Source organism: Oncorhynchus mykiss, chromosome 11 (assembly GCF_057628025.1).
Source record: "Oncorhynchus mykiss isolate SJ-2025 chromosome 11, ASM5762802v1, whole genome shotgun sequence".
In the NCBI taxonomy this organism is placed as follows: domain Eukaryota; kingdom Metazoa; phylum Chordata; class Actinopteri; order Salmoniformes; family Salmonidae; genus Oncorhynchus; species Oncorhynchus mykiss.
The window spans coordinates 14,241,869-14,269,313 of NC_143032.1; the positions used below are offsets into that span (position 1 = coordinate 14,241,869).

General features: G+C 44.1%; 1 protein-coding gene across 5 annotated transcripts in view; it reads left to right on the top strand.

The window, feature by feature from the left end:
* The window catches only part of LOC110535304 (LIM zinc-binding domain-containing Nebulette), a 77,847-nt gene that overhangs the window by 17,594 nt on the left and 32,808 nt on the right, over positions 1–27,445 (top strand). For 2 of the 5 annotated variants that reach the window (XM_090189464.1, XM_090189466.1), the window contains exons 1-2: positions 16,146–16,557; positions 25,424–25,802. Coding sequence is in view for 1 of the 5 variants with exons in the window: in XM_021620216.3 (XP_021475891.2) it covers positions 6,272–6,356; positions 14,175–14,282 (193 nt within the window). In the remaining 4 variants the exon portion in view is untranslated. Of the gene's footprint in view, positions 1–6,271; positions 6,357–14,174; positions 16,558–25,423; positions 25,803–27,445 lie in introns of those variants that run through there. The other 3 variants (XR_016484379.1, XM_021620216.3, XM_090189465.1) reach the window with 3 other exon arrangements.

Consider the following 27,445-nt stretch of genomic DNA (forward strand, 5'->3'; position numbering starts at 1 on the left):
TGCTTGACAATCGCCAGCTGATGACATTTTGTGACCGCCACAGCCCTAGTTGAAGCATCCCAAAACAAGGAGCAAATGTTCAATTCCTACTATGATATTTTGTATAGTGAGCATGCAGTTGATCTTGAAATCCACACCTTGCTCCCGAGATAGCGGCTACGCTGGGAGGTTTAACTACAAGTCTGGTTGGAACGTGTGGTTGGAACTGGGCACACACTGGCTGAATCAATGTTGTTTCCACGTCATTTGAATGAAATTACGTGGAATAGACGTTGAATTGACGTCTGTGCCCAGTGGGTGCTGAAGTAAAAACAGTGTTACCATTGTGAGTGGATGTGCTTGTATGTTGCTGTCCGTATATCCAGTTTGTTCCTTCAACAGAGGTGATTTGTGCCCAGCTGCAATCCAGACTATTTTGTTGTGCCAACACGTATTTCTTTGTCTCCATTCTGCTCCAATAAAGCAATATTACCACCAGATGGGGAGAAAACAGACATTGTCAGAACCTCAAAGTAGATGAAAACGAGGGACTTCACATTTCAGGAGGCTTTTTAGTGTTTTTTTAATGGTGTAGTCCAGGGATAAACAGCTTATTGTAGGCCTACCTCTCATTTTTATTCTGGCTGAGGAAGAGGTACCTTGGCTGCTGAATGAGTGTATGACATCCCACAGAGTGGGCCTTTGTTTCAGGGGATTGGGTTGCACCGCCCGAACAAAGTGTCCAGAGTTGCCAATGGAGACTGGGGCCACTGAAGTGTAACTCTAGGCCTGGAGAGGGGGAGGTAGGGACAGAGCCCACTCTCACACACACTGCCCCTCTCTCCTCTCCCCAGGGCTTTTAGCTAAACTAGCCCAAGAGACGGTAACCAAAGCCCCACATGAAACCTTTCTCTGAGCCTCTGCTCCTGTGACAGAGAAAGAATGCTTGTTTTGAAGGTACTCTAGCTACAAGTTCGGTTTTCCGGAATAGTTCCACTTGGGCCAAGTTGTTTACTGTGGTTTACCTGTCTTTCTTGCCATCTTCTAGATGCCCCGTGGCAGGGCTATTCAACTCCAGGTCTGAGGGGCCAAACCTTTCTTGTCAGGGACTCCAGACCTGGGACACCAACTGGTGGTAGAAAAGAGAGCCAGTAGAATGTTGACCCTCCAGGCCTGGAGTTGAATAGCCAGGGATGGAACAATACTGAATTCTCATGCGCAGTACCCGTGGTGCAAATGGTATGGGAATAGAGGATGAGTCAGAAATACACTTCCTGGTCCTCTTGTTCCTGCTCCTCCCCCTATATTGTTTAGCATTGTTTACAGGAAGTAATTGCTGTGGGGATAGTGAGGCTACATACCGACATACTATTGGCATCACCCCAAAAAAAGTGACAAAGCCTGGGGTGTTTCATTACAACACAAGTTGGCTCTTGCTGAGTGAGTGTTCTGTGCAGTCGTTAAGGTCATACTTAGGTCATTTGATCATGTGATCAGAAGGGTCTAGAATTTTAGACAGGTAGCCGGACAACACATCCATGTTGAGGAAGGCACATCCATCAAATTCTATATTGTGTAAGACGGAAAAACACAAAAAAGGATTGTTATGTGGCTACTTTGAAGAATCTCAAATGATTCCATATGTATTATTTCATAGTTTTGATGTCGTCACTATTATTCAACAATGTACTGTATATCGGCAGCATCACCCTTTGAGAGAGATGGCAGGGAATGAGACTGAAAGAGAGTGGGAAGGAGCACCCCTCAAAACATCTAGAGCTCTGGTTGAAAAGAGTGGTCAAACTGAGCAGCTGAATATCCTCCGATCTTGCTAAAAACCTTGCCATCTGTCCAACACTGCACACTGTAGCATCCAGAGTCTGAATGAGTGAGATTCTGGATCCAGGGAGATAAAGTAGTCAGTTGTAGTCGGCCCCGTAGTCCTGCAGCCAGGGGGGAATTCTCAGGTGAACTGTTAGAAGTGTTCCACAGCAGCAAGCTCTCTTCAGCTGTCGAACTGAATAACAAACGGTAGTCTTTTTTATGATGAATAATGTCAAAGGTATATTGTTTCCCTGGTGCTTCAAAATGAAACGTATCGGTATGTAAGGTCCTGACTAGAATAACCAGTAGAATGCTGAGCTTTATGACCGACGTCATTCTAGATATCTGTCGGCTGCTGTCTCTGCTTCTGTTTAAGTCGGCACACAATCAAGCCAGTGATCTTATATCAGTGATTTCTGTTATATACTGAAAAAATCTATAAACGCAAACATGTAAAGTGTTGGTCCCATGTTTCATGAGCTGAGATCCCAGGAATGTTCCATATGCACAAAAAGCTTATTTCTCAAAAATGTTGTGCACAACTAACATGTAACACTAACCCTGTTAGTGGTTATTTCTCATTTGCCAAGATAATCCATCCACCTGACAGGTGTGGCATATCAAGAAGCTGATTAAACAACATGATCATTACACAAGTTCACCTTGTGCTGGGGATAATAAAAGACCACTCTAAAATGTGCAATTTTGTCACACAACACTGTCATGCCCTGATCTGTTTCACCTGTCTTTGTGCTTGTCTCCACCCCCCTCCAGCTGTCGCCCATCTTCCCCATTATCCCTTGTGTATTTATTCCTGTGTTCTCTGTTTGTATGTTGCCAGTTCGTCTTGTTTGTCAAGCTTACCAGCGTTCGTCCTGTCAGCTCCTGCCTTTTCCCCTGCCTCTCTCTTTCTTGTCTTCCTGGTTTTTGACCCTTGCCTGTCCTGACCTTGTACCCACCCGTCTGACCAATCTGCCTGTCCCTGAGCCTGAGCCTGCCGTCCTGTACCTTTGCTCCCCCTCTGGATTACTGAACTCTGCCTGTCTCTGACCCTGAGTCTGCCTGCTGTCCGGTACCTTTGCTCCCCCTCTGGGTCACTGAACTCTCCCTGACCCTGAGCCTGCCTGCCTGCCTTGACCTGTCGTTTGCCTGCCCCTGGTGTTACAATAAACATTGTTACTTCACACGGTCTGCACTTGGGTCTTACCTTGATTCCTGATAGCCACAGATGTTTTGAGGGAGTGTGCAATTGGCATGCTGACTGTCCAACAGAGCTGTTGCCAGATAATTTAATGTTGATTTCTCTACCATAAGCCTCCTCCAACATTGTTTTAGAGGATTTGGCAGTACGTCCAACCGGCCTCACAACCGCAGACCACGTGTAACCACACCAGCCCAGGACCTACACATCCGGCTTCTTCACCTGTGCAATGTTTGTGACCAGCCACCTGGACAGATGATGAAGCTGAGGAGTATGTTATTCTGTAATAAAGCCCTTTTGTTGGGAAAAACAAATTCTGATTGGCTGGGCTTGGCTCCCCAGTGGGTGGGCCTGGCTCCCTTCCAGGCCCCCCCACGCTGCTCCCCTGACCAGTCATGTGAAATCCTAATGACTTTATTTAAATGTACTAATTTCCAAATATGAACTGCAACTCAGTAAAATCATTGAAATTGTTGCATGTTGTGTTTATATTTTTGTCCAGTATATTTGACTCTGTCGTCACAAGACTTTTAGTTGATCATATCTATTTATCTCTTGAGTTTCTGAGATCAGGGCGTGTCAGAGTAGAGTTTGTAGTCATGGTGAATGCCAGAAATGAAAACATGCTGTTGATCATGATGCAGGTGGGTTTTTTAAACTTTGTGTTCTGAAGATTCTGCATCTTTTTCATTTCCCTCCTGAGATAATCTTGCCTTGCCTACATACAATATGCACACACAACATTGTTGCTTGGTATGTCCTTGAATCAGAGTTCATCTGTGTTTCTTTGAAACTTCACAAAGAAACATTTGGCATTTGCCAGGGTAGGGAGGCCCGTGACAAATATTTGCTCCAGGTTCCATGTTATTAGCTCCACCCCTGTGTTCTATACACATATTATCATTTTATCCATCCCCCTCTCGTTCTCTCTCTCTCTCTCTCTCTCTCTCTCCATCCCTCTCTCTTGTTCTCTCTTTCTCTCTCTCTCTCTCTCGTTCTGTCTCTTTTTCATCTCCCTCAGTCATCTACAACAATCAACTAATCGCTCTCACTATCTGTCCCTCTCTTCCCGTTCTACCTCTACCACCCCATCCCCAACCAGCTCCCCCTGACATCCACATTCACAGCACGACCAGGTGCTCAACCAGCTCCCCCTGACATCCTCATTCACAGCACTACCAGGTGCTCAACCAGTTCCCCCTGACATCCTCATTCACAGCACGACCAGGTGCTCAACCAGCTCCCCCTGACATCCTCATTCACAGCACGACCAGGTGCTCAACCAGTTCCCCCTGACATCCTCATTCACAGCACGACCAGGTGCTCAACCAGTTCCCCCTGACATCCTCATTCACAGCACGACCAGGTGCTCAACCAGTTCCCCCTGGCATCCTCATTCACAGCACGACCAGGTGCTCAACCAGCTCCCCCTGGCATCCTCATTCACAGCACGACCAGGTGCTCAACCAGCTCCCCCTGACATCCTCATTCACAGCACGACCAGGTGCTCAACCAGTTCCCCCTGACATCCTCATTCACAGCACGACCAGGTGCTCAACCAGTTCCCCCTGACATCCTCATTCACAGCACGACCAGGTGCTCAACCAGCTCCCCCTGGCATCCTCATTCACAGCACGACCAGGTGCTCAACCAGCTCCCCCTGGCATCCTCATTCACAGCACGACCAGGTGCTCAACCAGTTCCCCCTGGCATCCTCATTCACAGCACGACCAGGTGCTCAACCAGCTCCCCCTGGCATCCTCATTCACAGCACGACCAGGTGCTCAACCAGTTCCCCCTGACATCCTCATTCACAGCACGACCAGGTGCTCAACCAGTTCCCCCTGACATCCTCATTCACAGCACTACCAGGTGCTCAACCAGTTCCCCCTGACATCCTCATTCACAGCACGACCAGGTGCTCAACCAGCTCCCCCTGACATCCTCATTCACAGCACGACCAGGTGCTCAACCAGCTCCCCCTGACATCCTCATTCACAGCACGACGAGGTGCTCAACCAGTTCCCCCTGGCATCCTCATTCACAGCACGACCAGGTGCTCAACCAGTTCCCCCTGACATCCTCATTCACAGCACGACCAGGTGCTCAACCAGTTCCCCCTGACATCCTCATTCACAGCACGACCAGGTGCTCAACCAGTTCCCCCTGACATCCTCATTCACAGCACGACCAGGTGCTCAACCAGTTCCCCCTGACATCCTCATTCACAGCACGACCAGGTGCTCAACCAGTTCCCCCTGACATCCTCATTCACAGCACGACCAGGTGCTCAACCAGTTCCCCCTGACATCCTCATTCACAGCACGACCAGGTGCTCAACCAGTTCCCCCTGACATCCTCATTCACAGCACGACCAGGTGCTCAACCAGTTCCATTTGCATTATACATTTGTTTTAAAATAATCTTTATTCAACCAATTTGCACTTTACATAGACCAACTAAAACATTTTAATGAACCAAACTTGCAATCTTGAAGACTGATATTTTGTGCGTGTGTGCGTGTGTGTGTGTGTGTGTAGTTTGCTTAGTTGAGTTGTCTTTCCATAATTCATATCAAAAGGTTGTGGGAAGAACCTATAGTGTTTCCCAGGAAACAGGAATATGTTTGTCACTGTTGTTCAATTCATTCAATGGCTCCTTTGTCAATGCTGTCTGTTTTATGAGATAAACGTCATTGGGTCATAGCTGAACTTTCCTGGGGTTTTGTTTAGTCCTTTTCAATAGGCCATTGTTTTAGGAAGTTTCATCGGCACCTATTACGTTCCATTCCCATTCTGTTCTCAAAACAGCGCTTGGGTTTTTTTGGTTTTTTGGGGGGGGGGGGGGGGGGGGGGGGGGTTGTTCCATGGGAGCATTTTTGATAATTGTTTCTAAAAGTTGGCCATATGCCAATAGGACTCAGTTGTTGTCATTTCTTGGTCTGACAAGCTATAGATTATTGTGAATAATCAAAATGTAAGAGACACCCTTGCACTCAATAGACATGGTACCTTAACTCTTGGAAATCAATTCGGTGACTTCCTACTTGAATATCAGGATGGTAAACATTAAATTGTCTCCATTCTCTGCCATTTGATTATAAGAGTGAATAATCTATGCAGAGGTGAGGAAAAGTCTTATCTTCGCAGTCATTTGTTTTCATTTAGCTGCTTTTGGTGTTGCTCTTACTTTTCAGGGCTGTATGATCCACTTCTGTAAAAAACTAATGATGACGATGATACAATGACTCTCTCTCTCTCACTCCAGGCATTATCCGAAGCAGTCCTTCACCATTGTGACTGACACCCCAGAGAACCTGAGGCTGAGACATCAGAGTGAGTTACAGAGCCAGGTGAGACTCCCTGCATTTTGGTACATGTCGTCAAATGCACATCACTTTTGAGGGGCTGGAAACATTGTGTAATAATGAAGGAACTAGGATCCAGACTTTGCATCACAGAAGTGTAATATGTACAGGTGTAGGATCTTAATTTGATCACTCTTTTGTTCCTGAGAATGTTCTTGCAGAGTAGCTTGGTATTTACATAAATTCACTGAAAACCCACACTAACACACAGTTATACTAACAGTATTTCACTTTTCATGTAGCCTACATTTAACCACCGATTAAGAAAACATTATGCACTAAGCATTCAAATCCTGTTCTGTTCTGTTCTTGTGCTATGACAACATAGGTCAAAATAGATCCTACATCTGTAGCCACACCAGTGAAAAGCCACACCTATGTTTTGTTCCTTTGTTATCCCTCCCTTCCTCCTTGTATTTGGCAGTCAGAGCCCACATTACCTGGACAGGGACATGCAGCCAGTGCCCATCTGTCAGAGAGACACACAGACACACACACAGACACACACACACACACACACACACAGGGTGTCCACATGCTGGGCCTCTGGGCAGCACACAGCCTAGTGCAGGAGACAGGAACGTCAAAGAGAGTGAGGAGTAGGAGTGCTGCATAGAGGAGGAGAGCTCACTCACAGAATCTGTTTGGTTTGCTTTACCCTGAATCTCTGGTGTACAGAGAGCTGTATATCTTTCATTCTACAGTCATATACACTGTGCCTGGATCCACAGATAGATAGCTTTACATTTATTCATTCACCTTTAAGTTTCATCACTGATCACAAACAAGTCTCTCAGCGATTCCTCTGTAATGATTAGTGTTCTGACTGTCAGAATCATCAAGGCACTCTCATCGTCCTCTTCACACAGACCAAGGGATTGTATCACTTTTATTAATCATCAGCGGCTTTCATTTCCCCACTCTCATATGGGCTCATGTATTCACAACTGCTGATCAAATTATGTAATCTATAGCTGCAGATGATGATTGTTAGTTACTAATATGTACAAAAGCTGAAGAAAACACACACATCCAGCTAATATTTTGCAGGTACTGGAGTTCCATATATATGACATATAAATATAAATGAAAACGCTGCACACTGCTGTTCATGCTCCCATATGATTTTATTGATACAACTTTTCGGCCCTTAGGTTTTCATAATTGATTTATATAATGGGTGGGTCTCATCCTGAATGCTGATTGGTTAAAACCACATTCCAAACAATTTTCAGCTGTGCTAACATAATTTCAAAAAGGGTTTTCTAATGATCAATTAGCCTTATAAAATGATAAACTTGGATTAGCTAACACAACGTGCCATTGGAATTCCATAAAAAGCCGTTTCCAGCTACAATAGTCATTTACAACATTAACAATGTCTACAGTGTATTTCTGATCAATTCAATATTATTTTAATGGTCAAAAATGTAGATTTTCTTTCAAAAACAAGGACATTTCAAAGTCACCCCAAACTTTTGAATGGTAATGAACAAATTACCTAAATTACCTCAATTAACCTGTACCTCTGCACATTTACTCAATACCGGTACCGATGTATATATAGCCTCGTTATTGTTATTTTATTGCTTAACTTTTTCAACTTTATTTGGTGAATATTTTCTTAACCCTTATTTTTCTTAAAAATGCATTGTTGCATTACGGGCTTGTCAGTAATCATGGGGCGGCAGGGTAGCCTAGTGGTAGCCTAGCCTAGTGGTTAGAGCGTTGGGCTAGTAACCGAAAGGTTGCAAGTTCAAATCCCCAAGCTGACAAGGTACAAATCTGTCGTTCTGCCCCTGAACAAGGCAGTTGACTCACTGTTCCTAGGCTGTCATTGAAAATAAGAACGTGTTCTTAACTGACTTGCCTAGTTAAATAAAGGTAAAATTATGATTGTTTTTTTTTAAATCACGTTTGGCCTGTTGTATTCGGTGTGTGTGACAAATACGATTTGATTTGACACCGTTAATTGTATGAAGAACTAGGATAATGGAAGTGACTCACTGACAGACTAGCGCCTGCATATTGTTCTATGTGTTCGACATGTTTGTGTTTGGTAACATGTTTGGGCGTCAGATTATTGGCTTACTGGAGGGGAGGGACAGAAGGACTCTCTCACACACACACACACACACACACACACACACACACACACACACACACACACACACACACACACACACACACAGAGAGAGAGTTCCACTAAGTGGTTTCCTAAAGGAGTCAAGCTATGTCACAGACCAGGGAGAGGGGCATCACACACTCATACACACACACACACACACTAGTATGTGAAATACAGATGTCTATCAATCACTCCAGTCTCTCACTTTCAGAACTAGCTCTTGCACGTTGAGTGTTTTATCTGTCATTGATTCATCTTCATGTGTGTTTCGTCCTATGAGTGTGTCTGTTAAATACGCTCGTTTCTCTCTCCATGTGAGAGAGGAGACACTGTCCTGGCATCGTGCCTGATGCACTTTCAGCTTTTGTCCATTAACTGGCCGAGGACAAACACCCTCTCTGTCCCCTAGCTGGATGAGTGACCCTGACACAGTCACTGAGCTCATATTTGCCCCTGCTCATATTGTCTGGCGGCCAAACACCCCCCACAATGGCTGTGTAGACCACTCTGTGTGAACAGACGATCTGAAATGCTAGGAGTCAGAGAAACCATGTGAGGTAGCCATCCACCCCTCTAAAATCAGCCCACAATTCTTTGCAAACCCAGTCAGTGTTACCAACTTATACTGATCCCAGTCCATAAAACCAACCGAGCTCGTCCTCAGTGTAAAACAGCATCCTCTGTGGAGAGAAGCATCCTCTGTGGAGAGAAGCATCCTCTGTGGAGAGAAGCATCCTCAGTGGAGAGCAGCATCCTCAGTGTAAAACAGCATCCTCTGTGGAGAGAAGCATCCTCAGTGGAGAGCAGCATCCACAGTGTAAAACAGCATCCTTTGTGGAGAGCAGCATCCACAGTGTAAAACAGCATCTTCTGTGGAGAGCAGCATCCTCTGTGGAGAGCAGCATCCTCTGTGGAGAGCAGCATCCTCAGCAACCATGTCTTTGTTTGTTATTGCTGTCTCTATCGGTGCTGTCCACAGTTGCAGTAATAAAAGGGGCCGTTATTACCCAACATTGGCATTTACCGGCCAGTGTCTGGTAATAACGGCCTCTTTCTCTCTTCCTCCCTCCCTCTCTCTCATTCTCTCTTTCTCCCTCCCTCTCTCTCTTTCTCTCTTCCTCCCTCCCTCTCTCTCTTTCTCTCTTCCTCCCTCCCTCTCTCTAAATTCAATTCAATTCAAAGGGCTTTATTGACATGGAAAACATATTTTTACTTTGCCAAAGCAAGTGAAATTGATAATAAACAAAAGTGAAATAAACAATATAAAATTAACAGTAAACATTATACTCACAAAAGTTCAATTTCAAATGTCATATTATATCTATATGCAGTGTTGTAACAATGTGCAAATAGTTTAAGTACAAAAGGGAAAATAAATAAACATGGGGTCAAAATCAAAAGTAACAGTCAGTATCTGGTGTGGCCACCAGCTGCATTAAGTACCGCAGTGCATCTCCTCCTCATGGACTGCACCAGATTTGCCAGTTCTTGCTGTGCGATGTTACCCCACTCTTCCACCAAGGCACCTGCAAGTTCCTGGACATTTCTGGGGGGAATGGCCCTAGCCCTCACCCTCCAATCCAACAGGTCCCACCCAGACGTGCTCAATGGGATTGAGATCCGGGTTCTTCGCTGGCCATGGCAGAACACTGGCATTCCTGTCTTGCAGGAAATCATGCTCAGAACGAGCAGTATGGCTGGTAGCATTGTCATGCTGGAGGGTCATGTCAGGATGAGCCTGCAGGAAGGGTACGACATGAGGGAGGAGGATGTCTTCCCTGTAACGCACAGCGTTGAGATTGCCTGCAATGACAACAAGCTCAGTCCGATGATGCTGTGACACACCGCCCCAGACCATGACGGACCCTCCACCTCCAAATTGATCCTGCTCCGGTGTACAGGCCTCGGTGTAACGCTCATTCCTTCGACGATAAACGCGAATCCGACCATCACCCCTGGTGAGACAAAACCATGACACGTCAGTGAAGAGCACTTTTTGCCAGTTCTGTTTAGTCCAGTGACGGTGGGATTGTGCCCATAGGCGTCGTTGTTGCCAGTAATGTCTGGCGAGGACCTGCCTTACAACAGGTCTACAAGCCCTCAGTCCAGCCTCTCTCAGCCTATTGCCGACAATCTGAGCACTGATGGAGGGATTGTGCGTTCCTGGTGTGGTGTAACTCAGTTGTTGTTACCCTCCTGTACTTGTCCCGCAGGTGTGATGTTCGGGTCTCATAGTACGGACATTGCAATTTATTGCCCTGGCCACATCTGCAGTCCTCATGCCTTCTTGCAGCATGCCTAAGGCATGTTCACGCAGATGAGCAGGGACCCTGGTCATCTTTCTTTTGGTGTTTTCAGTAGAAAGGCCTCTTTAGTGTCCTAAGTTTGTATAACTGTGACCTTAATTGCCTACTGTCTGTAGGCTGTTAGTGTCTTAACAACCGTTCCACAGGTGCATGTACATTAATTGTTTATGGTTCATTGAACATGGGAAACAGTGTTTAAACCCTTTACAATGAAGATCTGTGAAGTTATTTTTACATTTTTACAAGTTATCTTTGAAAGACAGGGTCCTGAAAAAGGGAAGTTTTTTACTGAGTTTGTGTCTCTGATATGGTCATACATTTGGCAGGAGGTTAGGAAGTGCAACTCAGTTTCCACCTCATTTTGTGGGCAGTGTGCACATAGCCTGTCTTCTCTTGAGATCCAGGTCTGCCTACGGTGGCCGCTCTCAATAGCAAGGCTATCCTCACAGAATCTGTGCATAGCTTTCCTTAATTTTGGGTCATTCACAGGGGTCTGTTTAGGGCCAAATAGCGTCATCTCTCTGTAAGTGATGGCTTTGTTATGGAATGTTTGCAGTCCTGTTAAATATTTAATTAAAAAAATGTAAGTCGTTTTTTGGGGTATCTGTACTCTACTAATTTATATTTTTGATTACTTCTACTCCACAACTTTTCTCTCTCTCTGTCTGTCTGTCTGTCACAACTTCCATCGAAGTTGGTCCCTCTCCTTGTTCGGGCAGCATTCGGCGGTCGACGTCACAGGTTTTCTAGCCGCCACCGATCCACTTTTCATTTTCCATTTGTTTTGTCTTCATTGTACACACCTGGTTTCCATTCCCATAATTATAGGTTCCTTATTTAACCCTCTGGCTCCCCCATGGTTTTGTGCGTGTTTGTTCATTTGTAAGTTAGTCTGTATTTGTGAACTTGATTATTTTCCTTCTTGGAATTTTGTTGTTTTGAGTAAAGTTACGTGAATTATTCATCTCTGTGTCCTGCGCCTGACTCCGCCTTACCTGCTACACCTAGACGCCTTACACTCTGTCTGTCTGGTCTGGTCTGGTCTGGTCTTGTCTTGTCTGTCACATTCCTCGCTCTCTCGCTCTGTCTCTCTGTGCTTACTGACTGTAACAGGGGAGCAAAGCAGAGCATTTCTCATCACTACCCAATAGACACAAGCTTCTTCACACCAACTGAGATGCCCTGTTAGTGTCTATATCTATATATCTGTTTCCATCAAAGCACACTGGTACACTTTGAAATGTCTGCATAATGGATGTATTACGCAATGTACGAGTTCTGTACATGTGACATTTTAATGTGTGTATCAGTGAGTCACCCAGCAGAAGCAAGAGCTGAGAAGAATGAGGGTGGCAGGTAGCCTAGTGATTAGAGAGGCATCAACTGGAGGGATGCCAGTTCAAATCTGGCGGGAAGTGAGCTGGCATCCGAAGGGTTGCTGGTATCAATTCCTAGATTACATTTTGCCCTTGAGCAAGGCACTTAACCTCACACAGCAACAGCTCCCAGTGCGTGGCAGCTCCCGCACCTCTCCAAAATCTGTATGTGTATGTGAGAGGTTGGGTTAAAAACAGAAGTTAAATTTCGGTTGGACCTTGGGTGCAATTGACCAATAAAGTGATATTAATCTTATGAGAGGACCTGAGAACGTATTTCATTCATATGATGTGTAACATAGACCGTATTTATGTGAGCTTCTAGCTCCTGGTAGTCGGTATGCAGACTTTTGCTCCAGCCCTGCTATGTGTGAAATCTCAGAGGAACGAACTGCCCCTTCGTCCCAGCTGTTTCCTTGTGCTGTCAGTATGACATGACATGAACGGCGGGCATATTTATCAGCCCGTGTTTTTCAAGCTCTAATTTGATAGGCTAATGATATGAGTAATAACTCACTGGTTGAGCCTTACATAACGGTAGCAAAGCCCCAGGATAAAATACTATTAAATACTGAAGGACAGATTATCGCCAGTGATAGGCTACTTTGGGGTGAAATCCGTGAGAAAGTTACAGGTGCACAAATATCGTGCCCCCAAAACATGCTAACCTTTCACCCTTACCAATAACAGAGGAGGTTAGCATTTTTGGGGGGTGTGATATTTATTGCTCTATAACTTTCTCACTAATAATTATTCATGATTTTATTCATGATTATACGTAACCATGGTAGCATCCACATTAATGTAGAAGTGTTCAGAAACATATTCTATTGTTATTTACAATAACAATTACTCCAAAATGACATAATACGTTATTTACCATTAATTTATATTGTGCACAACCTAACCCGAAACACAACCAAAACAAACTACTAATGCAGCCAACAAGTTTGTAGAGTAGTCATTGTGTGCTAGGAATATGGGACCAAATACTCAACTTTTGACTAAATGTAATACACTATAAGTGAATTTGTCCAAATATTCATGACACCTTCAAATGGGAGGACTAGATAGATAAAATGCTTTCATTTCTAAATGGTTAAACAGATATGTATGAAAATACCCTCAAATAAAAGCTGACGTTATGTACTGTCACTTCATAGAAATCATTTGATCTCACATCCAAAATGCTGCCGTATAGAGCCAAATGAAAGTTTTAGCTTCACTGTCAAAATATATACGTAGGGGAGTGTATGTCAAATGTTTTCATGTGTCCTGCACCACACCCAAATTGCCCTTTGGGGACAAAAAAGTTCTAGTGAATTGAATTGAGGCTATATAATTATGTTAAGTTTCTTTACAATCCTATATAGCAGTCTAGTGATGTATAAATGATTCCTAGTGTGCCCTTGACAAAGTATAATTATTCTGTACATTAAGATAACGATCAGGTGTGAACATTAATACTTTATGTCAGAGCTTATGTGAGACTTCAAAGTGTTGGAGAATTAAAGCTCTTGAAACTCCAAGAGGCTAGTCAAGGATGAAGATTGGTCTAATTTGTGTTTAATGTGTTCCCTACAGAAAACTATTCTATAGCATGTGGGTTTCTACAACATGAAAGGCTTTGAATCAATAATAATTTTGTTGGAATTGTTGTCTTGCTCTTCAGTGATAAAAGGAACTGCAAAACAACTGCCACTTTCAATTCACCCCCTTTATCTTCTGTTTTTTTCAGAGAATAAATGGAACCAAGAACAAACTTAAATTGACCAGTTTATTTCCAAACAAAACATTTTTTTTTTTTTTAGACTAAGCTCTTTTTACCCCGGTATCTTCACTTCAGAACAGTAGGCTCTCCACTTTCCCATCACAACACTTGCCAGACTATTGTGCTGAAGTTTAGAATCACTGTCGAAAGGCAGCATTTTCAGATGGCAAAGTTTTACAAATAAGTACTGTTTTCAAACCTCATCCCTGTCTCTTGTTTCAGGTGAAATACAAAAAGGACTTTGAGGATAGCAAAGGCAGAGGCTTCAGCATTGTATCGGACACGCCAGAGCTGCAGAGACTGAGAAAGACACAGGAGCAGATCAGTAATGTATGCTTCGTGAGGTCACGTTCTCTATACCCCTTGGTCACCATGGTTACCCCTCCTTCCTCTTCCTATCCTTGTGTTACCTCATCAAACCCCTGACCTTATCCGGGTGTGGGTGTCCTGTTTGTATTGCTGTGGGGAGTCTGTTACAATGTTACATAATGTGGAGGAATGGAGGAGAGGAAAGTGTGTGTGTGTGTGTGTGTGTGTGTGTGTGTGTGTGTGTGTGGAACGAAAGCCTGCTGGGAAGTGGAGCCTGAAAGCTGGACCAGTGTGTGAATCAGAGGGTGTATTTTGGTCACTGAGCGAAATCACGGGTTTGCACCACATAAGCACTATACACTGAGTGTACAAAACATTAGGATCACCGTCCAAATATTGAGTTGCACTCCCTTTTGCCCTCAGAACAACCTCAATTTGGGCCTCCCGAGTGGCGAACTGGTCTAAGGCACTGCATCACATAGTTTGAGGCGTCACAGAACCAGGTTTGATCCCAGGCGGTGTCACAGCTAGTCGTGACCAGGAGAACCATCAGGCGATGCACAATTGGCCCAGCGTCGTCCAGGTTAGGGGAGGGTTTGGCCGGCCGGGATTTCCTTGTCCATTCGCGCTTTAGAGACTCCTTGTGGTGGGCTGAGCACCAGCAAGCTGACTTCGGTTGCCTACTGGATGGTGTTTCCTCCGACGCATTGGTGCGGCTGGCTTCCGGGTTAAGCGAGCAGTGTGTCAAGAAGCAGTGATGCTTGGCAGGGTCGTGTTTCGGAGGATGCATGGCTCTCGACCGATGAGCGATGAGACAAGACTGTAACTACCAATTGGATATCACCACATTAGGGGGTAAAAGTTCAAAAAAGAAATGCATAAATAAAAAAAGAACCGCCTCAATTCGTCGGGGCGTGGACTCTACAAGCTGTTGAAAGAGATGCTGTTGACTCCAATGCTTCCCACAGTTGACTGGATGTTCTTTGGTTGGGGGACCATTCTTTATACAAATGGGAAACTGTTGAGCTTGAAAAACCCAGCATGGTTACAGTTCTTGACACACTCAAACCGGTGTGCCTGGCACCTACTACCATACCCCGTTCAAAGTCACTTAAATCCATAAATCCATTGTCTCAAGGCTTAAAAATCATTTTTAACCTGTCTTCTCCCCTTCATTTATACTGATTGAAGTGGATTTAAAAGGTGACATCAATAAGGATCATAGCTTTCACCTGGAGTCACCTGACCAGTCTGTCTTGGAAAGAGCAGGTTTGCTTAATGTTTTGAACACTCAGTGTTTGCTCCTCTTTCTCCTATCTTCTCTTATCGGCTCCTATTGTCTCCTATCGACTCTTATATTCTCTTAATGACTCCTATCGACTCTTATATTCTCTTAATGACTCCTATCGACTCCTATATTCTCTTTACGACTCCTATCGACTCTTATATTATCTTAATGACTCCTATCGACTCCTACATTCTCTTAACAACTCCTAATCTCTCTTCTGTATTGCAGACTCCATTGAAATAAAACACTAACAGAATGTCTGTTTACCTTTTTCATAATGACACACACTACAGTATACACACACATACAGTACACTCACACACTACAGTACTGGTAAGTGCACGAGGGGCCTTTATACGGCCTGTATCAGTTTATGTAGATGACGCAAAACATGTAAGCGGTGCGAGTGAACATCCTTGTCCAATCCCTCCAATCAAGAGTGTGCTGAGACCAAATGTGTTGCTAAACGAATTCAACACTTCTATCAGGTGAGAAATCTCAAGTGCTTCAGTTACCTCAGGTGCATCTCAATAGTATAATGTGGCTTCCTCTTCGTCTCGTCTCCATCAGCTACATAAGATAGAGTGGGTGAATGCACATGGTGGAATCCTACCAGGGAGTTACTTTCTGCTGTTTATGTGTTTTCTCATCAGTGCAAAGGAAAGGAGAGGACACTGCTTTAAACTGATGATATGCACCGCTGGTCTTGGGTCGCTAGCGTACCTGTAGACGTCCAGTCATTGCACTAACGCTAGTTAGCATTGGCCCGCGAAACTGCCTCTAACTTCCTTCATACTGCAAGCAGACATAAAAACGCAGAGACACAAAATGAATTGCCAGAATGGTGTAGTATCCCTTTAAATACAACACACTCTTAACCTTCCCCATACTGTATGTGCTCTCACTTATCCTGTGTGATCTGATTTAAGTGCACACAGGTCCTTCTGGGGAAAGAGAGTGTTACGGACGCCGTCGTCCCAGAGGCACATTGACCCACTGCTGAACCAGGTAAGCGAGCCCCACTCACTGCCCAGGGCCGTATTATTTACATTGACCCCCCCCATTTTATTTTTTACACTGCTGCTACTCACTGTTTATTATATATGCATAGTCACTTCACCCCTACCTACATGTACATATTTCCTTGCCTAACCTGTACCCCCACACATTGACACGGTACCGGTACCCCCTGTATATTTCCATGTTATTGTTATTTTATTGTGTTACTTTCTTAACTCTTCTTGAACTGCACTGTTGGTTAAGGGCTTGTAAATAAGCATTTCACGGTAAGGTGAAAGGTGACATGTTGTATTCGGCGCATGTGACAAATAAAGTTTGATTTGATTTGAACTCTCCTGGCTGCATGATCGTGTTATTCCACTGTGTAAACACACCCGGAGGGTATTACCATAGCTACATCTACCTCCTTCATTAGCTAACACATCAGAGAGCGAGGAGGGCAATCTGAAACCTACGTGTGGTTCTGTTATTAGCCAGCCCTCTCACAAGGCTCACCTGACCGGGAGGTAAGGAACTAAAGGAAACTTGGATGGAGAGGAGGGAGGAAGATAGAAAGGAGGGAGGGAGTGGGGAGAGGTTTTTATCAGGCCCCTTTAGGTCAGTGACGTGCTGGTTCATATAAGGACCATATCATAGACTCTGGTATGACGTCTGTGTTGCCTTTGGCTGCTTAGAAGAGAAATCAGTGAAGAGTGAGTCTCAAGGCCCTGCAGCACTACAGGCATCGGGCGTCCAGCATTGAAATCAAAGAATGCTGCTGTTTTTCTCTTATTGCGTCGACAGCGCCAAGCTCAAGAATCGCAGAGGTTCAGTTCTCGATGGCTGGCGCTCGCGTTAATTTTATCTTGTGAATTGAAATAATGAGAAATACAGTTGATTTTGGTTGGTTTCTGTGTAGCAGGAGCGTCACATTGAATGAAATGTTAGTCTGCAGAGGTTATTTTATTCATTATTTATTATTTATTTATTTATTATTCATTATTTATTTTATTTATTATTCAAAGTGGCATTTTATTTTACGTTTCAAGGCAGTTTGGTTTGATTTTAATTAACTTTTTAAAATTTCATATTACCTCTGGAGGCTTTAGAAAATTCTGTCAGTTGTTCACTGATGAGGTATCCTGAAAAGTGGTTTCAAATATGAGTATGTTAATGCTGCTGAACTTAAAAGCAGGCAATTTCATAATCTAATCCAAATACAAGCCTAATAAATCTTTCTCATTCAACATCCATTGAATACCTTTGTGTGTCATCTAGCACTTGGCAGGTTTTCAGGGCCTGAAGAAGTAAATATTTGTTTCTGCTAATACTAGTTAGTGGATAATGCTACATTAGCTTCAGGTTTAGTTGTTAATGCTAGTTAGCAGTTAATGCTACATTAGCTTCAGGTTTAGTTGCTAATGCTAGTTAGCAGTTAATGCTACATTAGCTTCAGTTTTAGTTGCTAATGCTAGTTTATTTACCTACCCTTCACACAAGTACAACAACTACATGGTTGACTTGTATATGAATGCTGTGGTGGTACTGAGACAGGATTGAATGGCTTCTGTTTCTTCATCATGGCTAATATGAAGCTAAGAATACAGTGATGGCCACCCAAAATACACATCCACTCCCCAGAATCGGTCCAGAATCCTCTGGTGTGATTTGAACCACGTCTTGGTTGTTACAGTCTGTGTTTAGAAGCACCACGCCTACCAGTCTTACCCTGTTATCAAATCCCAAACATCATGGGAAAACATGAATGTGGCTATTTATAAACCCCTCCACATCCACACATGCAACAACAACTTCATCATACATACATACAGTAGCTGTTATGAGTTATCCCTAATTTGAACATAACTGGATAGCAAGTTAGCAACTAAATCCTTCTCATGTTGCATTGAGTTTATGGGACTCCTTTTCCTTCAATGTAACCAGGATACAAAAACAGCTTTGGGATTGGTTGTTTATTGTGCTGCTGTCCATAGGATGGGTGCTAGTCTTACTAGTTGTCCCATCCCTGTTTCCCCCCACAGTGATCTCTATGGCTACTCTGAATGCATTCCTTTCCCATAACTCTCCTCTTACCCCCAGCAACTAGTTTGCAGTGTGGCATTTAGGACAGTTCTCCCTTCTAAAATATCATTTCAATCTCAATAGGATCACCTGTGTGAATACAGGATGAATAAATTATGAATCAAAATACATTTGAGCTGTTGTCCAAGTCCTATCAAGAAACAAACTCAAGGTTAACTTTGGTTGCTGTAAATCCTTGCTTCTCATACGCAGGGCCATATTAACCCAGAGGCTTACAGAGGCTAAGAAAACTTGAAAAACATAAAGGTCCTTTAATGACAGTAGATGGCCTACTGCCGCTCTGCTGATCATCAGACAGGGAGAGGGGAGGAGGTAGGGGGCCCAAGTGGGTTCCACGAACCTGCTGCCTTGGTTGGGTGCATGATTTATTAGGGGGGAAAAAGAGAGAAAAAACATCATAGCTGTTAACCAATTAGGGCACAGATGTAAGTGTACCAGGGGTGATACGGAGTCCCAGCAAAATAAATAGTGGGTGTACCCCGTAGGCCTACCTGTGAAACATGAGCCTATCACAGTCATTAAACATAAAAAAACATAATGGTCTTGTTCATGCCACATTAAAAAGTAATACATTTTTACATTTAATTGACATGTTTTTACGATAAGACTAGGCTCTAAAAATATCCAAGCCCCGGGCCTATGATTTCTTAATCCGGCTCTTCTCATATGCCATCCCCAATGTACTGCTAAATCAAATCAAATTTTATTTGTCACATACACATGGTTAGCAGATGTTAATGCGAGTGTAGCGAAATGCTTGTGCTTCTAGTTCCGACAATGCAGTAATAACCAACAAGTAATCTAACTAACAATTCCAAAACTACTGTCTTGTACACAGTGTAAGGGGATAAAGAATATGTACATAAGGATATATGAATGAGTGATGGTACAGAGCAGCATAGGCAAGATACAGTAGATGGTATCGAGTACAGTATATACATATGAGATGAGTATGTAAACAAAGTGGCATAGTTAAAGTGGCTAGTGATACATGTATTACATAAGGATACAGTCGATGATATAGAGTACAGTATATACGTATGCATTTGAGATTAATAATGTAGGGTAAGTAACATTATATAAGGTAGCATTGTTTAAAGTGGCTAGTGATATATTTACATCATTTCCCATCAATTCCCATTATTAAAGTGGCTGGAGTTGAGTCAGTGTCAGTGTGTTGGCAGCAGCCACTCAATGTTAGTGGTGGCTGTTTAACAGTCTGATGGCCTTGAGATAGAAGCTGTTTTTCAGTCTCTCGGTCCCAGCTTTGATGCACCTGTACTGACCTCGCCTTCTGGATGATAGCGGGGTGAACAGGCAGTGGCTCGGGTGGTTGATGTCCTTGATGATCTTTATGGCCTTCCTGTGACATCGGGTGGTGTAGGTGTCCTGGAGGGCAGGTAGTTTGCCCCCGGTGATGCGTTGTGCAGACCTCACCACCCTCTGGAGAGCCTTACGGTTGAGGGCGGAGCAGTTGCCGTACCAGGCGGTGATACAGCCCGCCAGGATGCTCTCGATTGTGCATCTGTAGAAGTTTGTGAGTACTTTTGGTGACAAGCCGAATTTCTTCAGCCTCCTGAGGTTGAAGAGGCGCTGCTGCGCCTTCTTCACAATGCTGTCTGTGTGAGTGGACCAATTCAGTTTGTCTGTGATGTGTATGCCAAGGAACTTAAAACTTGCTACCCTCTCCACTACTGTTCCATCGATGTGGATAGGGGGGTGTTCCCTCTGCTGTTTCCTGAAGTCCACAATCATCTCCTTAGTTTTGTTGACGTTGAGTGTGAGGTTATTTTCCTGACACCACACTCCGAGGGCCCTCACCTCCTCCCTGTAGGCCGTCTCGTCGTTGTTGGTAATCAAGCCTACCACTGTTGTGTCGTCCGCAAACTTGATGATTGAGTTGGAGGCGTGCGTGGCCACGCAGTCGTGGGTGAACAGGGAGTACAGGAGAGGGCTCAGAACGCACCCTTGTGGGGCCCCAGTGTTGAGGATCAGCGGGGAGGAGATGTTGTTGCCTACCCTCACCACCTGGGGGCGGCCCATCAGGAAGTCCAGTACCCAGTTGCACAGGGCGGGGTCGAGACCCAGGGTCTCGAGCTTGATGACGAGCTTGGAGGGTACTATGGTGTTGAATGCCGAGCTGTAGTCAATGAACAGCATTCTCACATAGGTATTCCTCTTCTTAACGGACCAAGGCAGTGAATTTACCATCAGTACTTAGTAAGTAGTACTGACGTGATCGAAAGCACAGGCATTTATGGTTCTGATGTTAAATGGGACTAAATGCAATGTGCAGCACTGACCACATGATCATCCCGAAGGGATTTTGTTTTGTTTTTCTCCAAATGATGTTGACAGAGCTTCAAATGAGACATAATGATAGGTCAAAACTTTTACATTTGATCTCTCGATTTTGGCTGTTTGTTGCCCCTATAAAATGGTTGAGTGAACGTTGCGGCCAGATGGTTGACCTATTTAGCCAACATCTGACGCCCTCCTAAAAAGCTAATATAAATCCTTTTGGCTCATGCCACCCTGTTCATGCTTCTGTATTGACAGGCACAACTCCTAAGGCCCAAACCTCCCTCCACAATGTACAATCCAGACCTGCGGGTTCAAATAGTATTTGTTTTCTTCCAAATACTTTGAGCATGTCTGGAGTGCCAGGTGGGTGGGGTTTGTAGTGCACATTTGGGACTATTCCACTGGTTCCATTGTGCCGGGCAAGCTCAATCAGGTGCAGCTAAAGTATTGGTAAGAAAACAAATACTGATTGAACCCAATTCTCGTTCAATCTCATTGTCTTCATAAATCACCCTGTAAAGAGCAGTGCATACTGTGAGCCACATTACCGAAACCTCATTACCTCCAACATATAATCTGCCGAAGCGACCTGTAGTGCTATGTAGGAGAGAAGCCTAATAAATGATTGTCACTGTGGGGCTCATCTATCTCTGGAATGTTGTGTGTCGCAGGAGAACCCAAACAGCACAGGAGAACCGAAACTCAGATCTATAAGGTTCCTCCTCTGCTAAGATGTTCTTTGCTCCATAGCACTACAGCCAATTAACTACAGTGATTGATGGTTGTATTGCCACTCAATTGGCTTCTCTGGGCCGTATGAATAACCGTCAATGACAGAGGGAGGTTTAGCCCACTCAACTGTAAATGAATATTGATGAACTTGCAATATCATCCCAGTTTACCTTTGTTGGAAGTTGTGGCAGAATTGTAAAAGTCTGTGATTGGCCAGCAATGACACTTGGCTGTCAGTGATGATGGTTTTCCACAGTAACGGCTTTGTCTGTGTTGAGTTGCCCAAAGCTTTTCCGGCTGTTTAGTACAATCTCTTGCTGATTGCAGAGTAGCAGTTGTAGTTAGGTGGGTGGACATGAGGTACTGATGGTGATGACGGATTTCAGTCAGAAAAACTTAACCCTTAACAGTATCCTATAAAATTGACAGTGAAAGCATGTGGTTGTATTAGATATGTTAGATGTGTTATTTTTCTTAAAACTGCATTGTTGGTTACTGTAATGACACCTGTTGTATTCGGCGCATGTGACAAATACAATTTGATTTGAATTGACCCCACTAATAGCCATTGCATGCTCGACAAACAGTGTTGCATTGTTTTGTGCCTTTTTGTGTCTTCTAAATCAGCTACCATAGCTCTGCTCAGTGCCTTTGAGATAAGAGCCGAGGCACATGGCCGCACGCAGCAAGAATAGAGCCTCCTCTGACTGCCCATTGACTTTCATTTTGCCAATAGGGAGTGCAGACATTGTGCTAGAGCTATTGACTGGCTAAATGTTATGCCCACAGCATCTAGTTTTGAAACAATGGCATTTTTTCAGATTAGAATGTCCATGTGTTGTATTCGTTTGCCATCTCTTTGACTTTTCGGGGTAATTTAAATGGATGAAAGCAAGGGCACTGAGAACAATGCAGAACGACTTGATTTGTTTGTCTTTTTGAGAATTGTCATTGCTGACAACTTTACACCTACAAGTGGATTTCCTCATATTACATCTTGGCAGGATACATAATAACGACAAGTGTTGCTTGTTGCAACATGAGTCACTGGGCCGAATTGTATTTCCTCAATAGACTCACTGTGATGTCAGGACTCCAAATAAGTCTGTCATCCAGTTAAATCTAGCTTTCTTTCTCTACAAATCCAATGCAACCCTATAGTAGTCAAGTCTAAATTAGGGATATTGAATGTTAATATCCATTATTCGTGTCCTGCTGCATCCAAACAGCTTATTTGGACACTTGAGTGGGAGGATGGGAGTCTGGTCATGTTCTTTTCATGCCAACTCCTCCAAATCTGCTTTATTGACTTCAACAGTTCACTCCCCTCCCCTGGTCTCTTCATGCTGTCATTGTTAGCCAGCTGCTGCTGAAGGTTAATGAGGGTGTTGCCTTTTTGGACTTGCACTTGTTATCTCAAATAATAAAAATACGTAAAAAAATGTTTTTGAGACCAAAAACTAGTGTGACGATTGACATTTTAGAGGGATGGATTGAGATATTCCTTGCAGTGTTCGACACCTTTTCTGAACTTCCTACCTTTAAGACTGGCCCTCTGATACACATGTAAGGTATCACCAACAATAATGCCCCAAGTGGGGTCTAAATCGGAAAAGCAGGGATGATAAGGAGTACCCAACATCGAGTTGAGAGGGAGAGTTGAGCAGGGGTGATAAGGAGTACCCAACATCGAGTTGAGAGGGAGAGTTGAGCAGGGGTGATAAGGAGTACCCAACATCGAGTTGAGAGGGAGAGTTGAGCAGGGGTGATAAGGAGTACCCAACATCGAGTTGAGAGGGAGAGTTGAGCAGGGGTGATAAGGAGTACCCAACATCGAGTCGAGAGGGAGAGTTGAGCAGGGGTGATAAGGAGTACCCAACATCGAGTTGAGAGGGAGAGTTGAGCAGGGGTGATAAGGAGTACCCAACATCGAGTGGAGAGGGAGAGTTGAGCAGGGGTGATAAGGAGTACCCAACATCGAGTCGAGAGGGAGAGTTGAGCAGGGGTGATAAGGAGTACCCAACATCGAGTCGAGAGGGAGAGTTGAGCAGGGGTGATAAGGAGTACCCAACATCGAGTCGAGAGGGAGAGTTGAGCAGGGGTGATAAGGAGTACCCAACATCGAGTTGAGAGGGAGAGTTGAGCAGGGGTGATAAGGAGTACCCAACATCGAGTTGAGAGGGAGAGTTGAGCCAGAAAATAAAAGCGTTCTGACTCTTTTTGTTTTTGTTATTATTTTTTAAAACATTTATTTCCCCTTTATTTAACCAGGTAGGACAGTTGAGAACACCTTTATTTAACCAGGTAGGACAGTTGAGAACACCTTTATTTAACCAGGTAGGACAGTTGAGAACACCTTTATTTAACCAGGTAGGACAGTTGAGAACACCTTTATTTAACCAGGTAGGACAGTTGAGAACACCTTTATTTAACCAGGTAGGACAGTTGAGAACACCTTTATTTAACCAGGTAGGACAGTTGAGAACACCTTTATTTAACCAGGTAGGACAGTTGAGAACACCTTTATTTAACCAGGTAGGACAGTTGAGAACACCTTTATTTAACCAGGTAGGACAGTTGAGAACACCTTTATTTAACCAGGTAGGACAGTTGAGAACACCTTTATTTAACCAGGTAGGACAGTTGAGAACACCTTTATTTAACCAGGTAGGACAGTTGAGAACACCTTTATTTAACCAGGTAGGACAGTTGAGAACACCTTTATTTAACCAGGTAGGACAGTTGAGAACACCTTTATTTAACCAGGTAGGACAGTTGAGAACACCTTTATTTAACCAGGTAGGACAGTTGAGAACAAGTTCTCATTTACAACTGCGACCTGGCCAAGATAAAGCAAAGCAGTGCGACAAAAACAACAACACAGAGTTACACATGGGATTAACAAATGTACAGTCAATAGAAATAGAAAAAAATATATGTACAGTGTGTGTAAATGTAGTAAGATTAGGGAGGGAAGGCAATAAATAGGCCATAGTGGCAAAATAATTACAATTTAGCATTAATATTGGAGTGATGGATGTGAAGATGATGATGTGCAAGTAGAGATACTGGGGTGCAAAAGAGCAAAACAAATATTATAATAGTAACAATATGGGGATGAGGTAGTTGGGTGGGCTATTTACAGATGGGCTATGTACAGGTGCAGTGATCGGTAAGCTGCTCTGGACGCTGATGCTTAAACTTAGTGAGGGAGATATAAGTCTCCAGCTTTTTTGCAATTCGTTCCAGTCATTGGCAGCAGAGAACTGGAAGGAAAGGTGGCCAAAGTAGGTGTTGGCTTTGGGGGTGACCAGTGAAATATACCTGCTGGAGCGCATGCTACGGGTGGGTGTTGCTATGGTGAGCAGTGAGCTGAGATAAGGCGGGGCTTTACCTAGCAAAGACTTATAGATGATCTGGAGGCAGTGGGTTTGGCGACGAATATGTAGCGATGGCCAGCCAATGAGAGCCAACAGGTCGCAGTGGTGGGTGGTATATGGGGCTTTGGTGACAAAATGGATGGCACTGTGATAGACTACATCCAATTTGCTGAGTAGAGTGTTGGAGGCTATTTTGTAAATGACATCGCCGAAGTCAAGGATCGGTAGGATAGTCAGTTATACGAGGGTATGTTTGGCAGCATGAGGGAAGGAGGCTTTGAAGGAGGCTCTTAGGCTGGTCACGTCCATCACCTGCCTCAAAACCACCACTTTTGTGTATTTTACTTTGTTTTCAGTCACCTGGATGCAAGGTACATCAGAGGAAATGGTCACCTTGATGGAAGGAATGTCAGAAGAAACGGTCACCTTGATGGAAGTAATGTGAGAGGAATGATCACCTTGATGGAAGGAACGTCTGAGTAAATGGTCACCTGGATGGAAGGAACGTCTGAGTAAATGGTCACCTGGATGGAAGGAACGTCTGAGGAAACGGACACCTGGATGGAAGGAACGTCTGAGGAAACGGACACCTGGATGGAAGGAACGTCTGAGGAAACGGACACCTGGATGGAAGGAACGTCTGAGGAAACGGACACCTGGATGGAAGGAACGTCTGAGGAAACGGACACCTGGATGGAAGGAACGTCTGAGGAAACATTGTCGGGAGATGCAGCGGTGAGTGAATGTGGCGCAGGTGGTGAAGCTGAGGTGAGAACGCCGGCTGGCATTGCCCCAGCCTGTGTGTCTTTCTGATGAAGCTGCGGGGGGAATTATACCTACTGTAGCTAAGTGCTTTGTTTTCCTGTCAGACCTCGGTTGCTAAGCACGTCTTGCGCAGACCCAGTGTGTACGTCTCCAGGAGGTGCCGTGTTCTGACAAGCGACATAAGTAGGATTCCTCCTCTGTGTTCTCTGATGTATCCTGTTGTTGTTGTGGGAGGCTGTGGCAGGATTCACTGCAGTGTCCAGTAATGAGATGTAGCCACCTGTAAAGGATTTGGAGGAAAGCCCTTGAGGGATTTAGTCATGCCTACACCTCAGCACCACAGATGAAGAGGCGTGTGGCCTAATCTGGGGATAATTCATCTGGACTGAAATGAGAGTGTGAGCCTTATTTTGTGCTCAACACCACTAGGAGAGAGAGTTTATATTGGAAGGTAAACTCAAAGAGAGGTGTGTCTGGAGGCTGAAGGGGTCCTAAAATGTACACTGTAGGCAATACAGCCCACTGGACACAGACATAATTTCAACATCTAGTTTAGATTAGCATTTGGTTCAGTTGTCATCTAATGTGAACCAAAAAATATGGAGACGGCTACTTCGGTGCGCTCATACAGGAGTAGTAAAGGCCCAGTGCACTACTTTTGTGAAAAATAAAACAATTTAACATTCTGATTTATCAGGGGGTGCTGCAGCATCCTCAGCACCACTACATGGAAATGACGTTGATTCAACCAGTGTTTGCCCAGTGGTAGAGGACTGTCTCTTCTATAGCTAGAGAGCAACTGGGAACCAAACGAGCATAGAGTAACTATGGTGATACGATGCTTTAAATTATTTATGTTCTTTATGGCTGTCAAAGTGAAGGAGTGTGTGCTTCCCTCCCATTAAATAAGAAGAACGAGATCTAGAGAAGTATAACGTAGACAGCTATTTTGGATTTCAGTTGCTTATCATTCAGAAGTCCCCATCCCCCTTATTTTCCCTCTTAACTTATTGAGAAAAAAGTGTGTGGGGGGGGGCAGGATGGTTAGAAAGGTTTTCAAATGGCCATTTGAATATTTCCTCGTTGTCTCTCAACATAATAGACCAATTAGTTTGCAACATGAATCTGCTTAAATACAAAGTGTCCATCTGTGATGCAGAACAATTCCGACATGTCTCAACGTGCTCCCTAATTAAGACACCCACAACTAAGTGGAGATAAAACTTTTAGCAACTGCTGGCCATAAAATGTAACACCAGAGTGGAGAGGCACTCTGGCTTTTTTAATACTTTTGGCAGGATGAAAGACATTGTTGCAGGACATAAAGGATTAACACTATATTACTTCAGTGTAGCTTTCTGTTGCATGTTCAAGAGGGGTCTCTTTTCCTCTCTTCAGCTTCTGAGTTCCCTAGTTGAATAAATGGAAAGGCCATCTCTATTCCCCCTGTTCTGGAGACTTTAACTGTGCCAAGTAATGATGCTGACAAAATGCCAAGGGTCAAATACTGTATATGCCCCCATTGTAATGCAATGCCAGTGGTTGGCGTCAGTGTCCATATGGAAAAGCACTGATAAGCAGTATCAGCCCAAGGAACAATTGGGTAGCTGAGC